This window comes from Egretta garzetta, unplaced genomic scaffold, assembly GCF_000687185.1.
Source record: "Egretta garzetta isolate BGI_Z169 unplaced genomic scaffold, ASM68718v1 scaffold70, whole genome shotgun sequence".
In the NCBI taxonomy this organism is placed as follows: Eukaryota; Metazoa; Chordata; class Aves; order Pelecaniformes; family Ardeidae; genus Egretta; species Egretta garzetta.
The window spans coordinates 1,236,548-1,242,547 of record NW_009258539.1 but is presented as its reverse complement, the minus strand read 5'-3'; the positions used below and the strand labels follow the sequence as shown (position 1 = coordinate 1,242,547).

At 39.1% G+C, this 6,000-nt stretch overlaps 1 protein-coding gene across 5 annotated transcripts in view; it reads left to right on the top strand.

Moving 5' to 3' along the window:
* USP9X (ubiquitin specific peptidase 9 X-linked) overlaps nt 1-6,000 on the top strand; it is a 77,720-nt gene that overhangs the window by 6,537 nt on the left and 65,183 nt on the right. For all 5 annotated transcript variants that reach the window (XM_009646346.2, XM_035901768.1, XM_035901763.1 and 2 more), the window contains one exon: nt 67-146. In XM_009646346.2, the coding sequence (XP_009644641.1) occupies nt 67-146 (80 nt within the window). The remainder of the gene's footprint in view (nt 1-66; nt 147-6,000) is intronic.

Sequence of the window (6,000 nt, the reverse complement as noted above, 5' to 3'; positions counted from 1 at the left end):
AGGGGCTTTGATTTTTAAGATGCACAATTGAAGTACAGAGGGGATCTGTTTTGTTTTTGAATATAGGCCTCGATGGGTTGTTCCTGTATTGCCGAAAGGGGAATTAGAAGTTCTTCTAGAAGCTGCTATTGACCTAAGTAAAAAAGGTAAGTTGCGAAGACAATTGATGATTATTGGGCCAGTGTGTAAAGTCTTTTCTTGTTCTTTTGAATCCCTGGTGGAGGCTTGAAAATTCTACAGCCCTGGTCCTGAAGATTGTGTCAGAGTGGGGGTACACAGAACCTCCTTCGTAGATGAGAAATTTTAGAAAGCCATCAATGTAGTCAGAAATTAGGTGCCTTAGCATGACTAGGGAAGTTGAATAAGCTCACAGCAATAAAAATCTTGTCATTCCTGTCCTACCTGTTTTCTGTATTCACTTTGATATCAGACCCAGTGGGTATGGTCTTTATAACAGATACTAAAACTCAAAGAATTGTAGTTTTTTAAAAATAAGTTACTAATCTAGCTTTCCAAATGTCTTGCCATAAATTTTCATTCAAATCTGGCGCGTACATGGTTTTGAGAATACTAGAGAAAAGTTAGGATTTTAAACAACGTGACCTAGACTAATAATTTTACCATATTGCTTGCTATGTCTGACTTGCTTGGAAGTAGGAGGGATTTGTATCAGGACTGTCTATGTGTTTGCTGAATTATACTAGTCAGATTGACAAGTTCATCATGTTCTGCAAAGTTCTGTTCTCCTGGAAGGTTGCTTTGGGCTCCCGTTCAGGTCAGTATTTGTTGCACCAGTATTTGAGTAATACCAGAAGTCAGATCAGAATTTTTTTCTAGGAGATGCCCACTTACCAGCTAGTTGTGTTTTAAATATAGTGACATACAAAGTGCCTGTTCCTTACTTTTGCATAGCTGGACTGGGACTACTTCATTTCCATGTTAATAAAGGTTATTCTTGGGCAGTTTAAAAAGCTGATTGTGGTCATGATGTTCTGGGTTATCTTGATTGTTTTCTGTAAGTTTTTTTGCTTTGGAGCACTCTCTGGAGAAACAAAAGTTAGGGTGCACCCTTGTGATCCAAGATAGGGTAATGACATGTTGCCAACACTGATTTATCAGCTGTAGTTGCGCTTGGAATTGGCTGCTCCGCATGTAGCTAGGTCTGGCAGGAATCCTAAGGTGAGTGTAGAATTTTCAAGTGATCGCATCTGTTTAGGAGCAAAAGAAATGCCAACTTACGGAAAGAAAATGTGGCTATCTAGGTGTCTGGGCTGTTGGAACAGTGCAGTAAAAAGAAATTCTTTGCTTGTGACTTGTGAGAGAGGAGATGTATGTTACTGCCAGCTATTAAGTCATCTTTAAAAAAAAAAAAAAAATCAACCCCAAAAAAACGGTCAATGTAATGAAGTAATAAGAGCAGAATGAGATTTTTGGCTACTCTTAACATCAACGTACTTCTCCAAAGTGTCAGACTTAGTTGGAAGTTCCCAAACAAAAAGTCTTCTCTTTTTCCACTTGAAGTTGGGAGAAACAGTGGAAATCTATTCACATGCTTTATGCACTTCGCTTTTTAAGTTGTTGATGTCCAATTCGGAAAAGGGCTTCTGTGTTGCTACTGAATTATTCTTCCTCTTGCCCTCTAGATGAATTCCTATGTGTGTATGTATGCAAGGATTGTTGGCTAAGGAGAAAGCAAGGGAAGCTGTTAAAGACGTTTAACTGTGTTATCTTTACATTTACATCCTAGATTTTTTTTTCCTCACTACTTGAAGTCCCATGATGGCTAAGATGGTTCTTTTTTACGTAACTTTAAGTGCTCAGGGAATATGATAGGGTGCTCACTTGGTGTAACTGACACTGGGTAGCTCAAAACTTGGCTGACACTGTTTTAGAGCTGTGTATATATAGAGAAGTAATATAAATAATCCTGTTGTGTGCATTTTTGAATAGGTCGAAATGTATTCTGTTATCTTAGTAAGATCTAAAATTGGACACCTTGCTACCTGTCTATGGGCACTTTTCTTAATCTGAGGAGTTCTGTTTCAAAAGGGAAGAACTGAAAGGAGAAACCGAAAAATAACCAGCTGTTTGAATTACATAAATTCTATATTGCAGTCTGTAGCTCATTTAGACTGTGAAGCAACAAAACCTAAAAAGTCTACTTTTTTTTTTTTTTATCAAGTGCCATGCTCTAGTGGTTAGGATTCTTAAGTAGCTTTTATTCATAACGCTGCCAGTGCCATTCTGGAGTGACTCTGGGGTAACTGCTGCCTTTGTGACCCTGTATATAAAATAAGAGTGATATTTGCATCCTCTTTAAGTCTTTTCAGGAACTGAAATAGAAAGGGACATAACTGAACTGAACTGAAAGTACTCATAAGAATTAAATGTCATCATTAACACCTTCAAGTGCAAGGAGCAAATTTGAGAGTAGTATGAATCCTGTCTAGACTGTGACTTGCATTATTCCTGGCAGATGCATTTATTTGTGGAAGATTATCTCTTTATGTGTAGACATCAATGTATTATTCTTCATTAAGCAAGCCATGAGATTACCAAATGATAGTCTGGAATTACTTGCTAATAGAAAAAAAAAAAACATTTCAAAAATAGTGTTTAATAGCAAGAGTGATGTTTATCCTCACAATAATTTTGAAATACTTACAAAGTGTTTTGAGTAATGAGATTTGCTTTAGAAATAAATGTCACAGTGAGTTGGATGCTATAAATTTAAACATTAAAAAAAAATAGTTTGTTTTTGTTTTTTTATAGGCTAGGGTACTCTCCACTCTTTCTTTCAAAACCCCAACAACTCAGCACTGTTCCACCTTTGTTATTTTATTGCTCTGAATGTTTACATTCAATTTTTAACATGCTGCCAAAACTTTCCAATGCAACACACATAAGCAAGATGCAAAGCAACTTTTAGAATTTGTAGCTTAAACTGAAATGAGATTTCACTGCACAACTTAAACTTTCAACCTTGATCCCAAATCCTTGTTTCTCATGAATTGAAGAGCCTCAAAAAAACTCCAAACAAGCCCAAGTGTGTGCGTGTGCATGAGCACATGTGCATCCAAAATCTAGGCAGCCCAGTAATGGGAGTTTTTTTCCAGCATCTTCTCTAAAGACCATCTCTCTCCAGAAGATCCATCTGCATTTCTGTGGGACCACTCTTTGAGTTCCTTACTGAAGCTATATCTTCTGCATTTTCTTGAAATGGTTATTTTTAGCTATCTAGCTGAAGCAAGGGCATCCAATTTGTGTTGTCATGTTCCAGAATTTCTTAGCCAGGTATTTGGGCTAGAACCAATTCAGTGAAATGAACTACAGCAGTGTCTTGGTGTAGAAGGACTCTCATATTCCTGATGATAAAGAGTTACTGAAAGTGTGCCAGAATCTGTGAGTGTCCAGTGTAGCCACTGTGCCCATGGGCAATTGTGGGTTTCCTTAAAACTTACTAGCTCCAGGTCACTGTCAGTTCTGCAGGGTCTGAACCAGCCCTTACCAAGCCACTGAAAGGTTTCTGTGCTGCACTTCCCAAGGCTCCAGGTTGGGGGGGCTTCGCTGACACAGTGCCACACTAGCGTGTGGAGCCAGCTCAGCTCTGGGATTGCAGTGACAAAGTTGTGTAATGCAAAATCCTAGAGAAGAGGAGCTGAGTGATTTTGCCTGGGGCCTTGGCGCTCCAACTGTGTACTGTTGAATACCCTTCAGATGCATCAGATGCATCTGGACTGACAAGTTTTGTGGACCCAGAGTGTTTCTGCTCTTGTGGCAAGGTTAGTACACCCTGTGTAGTTTATCTGGAAAATTGGCCATTTTTAAGTGCAGGTATGGAAATCAAATGGCCTTCTGTTCTTCCTTCAAACTCCTAATTGCAGCCCCTGTATACTGTATGTTGCACATCACCTTTTCCTTTCATATTCACTTTTTTCTTACTGTATAGTCCATTTCTCCAACTTTTCTCTGAATACTTAGCTCAGAGCTGCATGTGCTTACTTATTTCTTGTATTCTTCCTTACCCTTCTTTGCCCTCAGAATTTGGACAACAGGGAGAAAAATGGTTGCTTGTGGTTTTACCTAAGAGCTAGTAATACTGAATCTGATTCAAGCAGTAGATGCCAGGTGTCTAGTGTAATTGCTGTTTCTGTTCTCACTGTCTTTGGATTACTCTTGCTTCCTCTCCCAACCTGCTGTCTTCTAGGACTCCTGCACTCTGCTTTTGATGATACTCTGGTCCTTGTAGGCACCGAGCCTTGGTTCTTCCCATAAGTGTCATCTGTTGTTTCAGCAGCATGCAACATTGTTGGAGAAGGTAGAAGGTGACTGTTTATCCAGGAGTCACAGGAGTATCTTCAAAGGTTCTACATCTTCCCTCTCTTTCCAAGTTCAGTGAAGTACAGAAAGGACAATGTATTTTGAAACATACTCTGTTTTGGTATTCCTGAACTTGTTTTGAAATGTCTTGCTGAGTGAAGCTGGCCAACCGTTTCGGGGGAAGATGGTCCAAGAAGTACTTGAAAATTTGGGAGATATTTCAGTGCAGTATACCAGTACTCTAAGCAGCATTAAAATCACTTCAGTGTCTGCTTTAAATCTGTATTCAATAATTAAGTTCACTGTTACATTTGGGTTCAGAAAGGAAAGTTTCCCCTAGGTCAAGTTGACCACATTGGATGCCTTCCCTGTCCTCCGTTTTGTATAGGGTGATGTCATCTTTACCTCCTCGAGGAGTTAATTTAACAAAGTTCTTTGTTTACTGCAAATGTCTAAGTTTCAGGCAGTGTCCATCTCTCTGCTCTTCTACTATAATTTGTCATTGCTGTGGCTTGTGACCTTCTGTTACTGGTCTTAGGACCTACTACATAGTGTAGGGATGTCAGCTATCCAGACTGCAAGCTACGTAGGAAGATAATGTGGAGGCTGCATAGCATATATCATGTACCTCTGGTAGTGATAAAAAGAGAGAACACTGGAGTAGTTTTCAAGAGGTGACAGGGGCTCTCCAAAGATCCCTGCTTTACTTGAGTTGCTTGAGAACTGCACGCACTGTAAGAATATAGGCTAGCAAGCCCTGTTACAGGAGTTTGGAAAGCCTTTGTGGTACGTACTGACAAGCAGGGCAGGTGTTCTGTGACCCCTGTTGAAAGGAACTTCTGTTGCACAGTTGTTTGTGACTATGAGGAACTTTAGTTTAATAACCCAAATCAATCCTTCCCAAAGCAGTGGAAGTTACTGTCAGGATGTCTCATTATGGAGGATGCGGGGGGTGGGGGGGTGGCGTTGCCAATAATTTTTGTGAATCTGGATGCTGTAGGATTGTGAAGTGCTAAGATTCCCTTATTGAAAATGAAACTTGTTCTGTAAAGAAACTATGCAGGCAGGTCAACAGTTTTCTTTTTACAATGTGCCCAATGGCTTTCATTGTTTCCAGTGTGTACTGATACGTTTATTATATTTTTCTGTTGACTTTTAGCCCTATTTAGATTTTCTAACTGAACTTTTGAAGGGGAAATACAGATTTCTTGAAATACTAGGTTATAAATAACTCCAAGAGTTTTAAAATAGCTAAAAGTGTGGAGCACTGTTATTTAATTTTAAACTTGACATATGGCAGCTGCAAAGGTTTATGGCAGTGTTGGGGTCTAGGTGTGTTGGGTCTTGGCAGCAGAATTACAAGAAATTGTACTTCAAGTGGGGATCAAAGACAGAAGGATTCATGTTTATTTTTGCAGGTTAATTGTGTCTGGGAAGCTGAGCAGGTCTCACCCTTTCTCCTCTTCACTCACTGAGTTTTACTGGTAGCAACTAAATAAGAGAAGGACGTACATGTATACTAGAAGAATGGAAGATAAAGATTGTACTTACTGTTATTTTTGCTACTGTGTCTTTGAGTGTTGCAAGTGTGAGGGGAAAAAAACCCCTCTATAACATGTTTTTAAAATAATTTTTAAATTATCTAAAGGAGTGCAATTTTTGAGGTGGCTTTACTAGAAC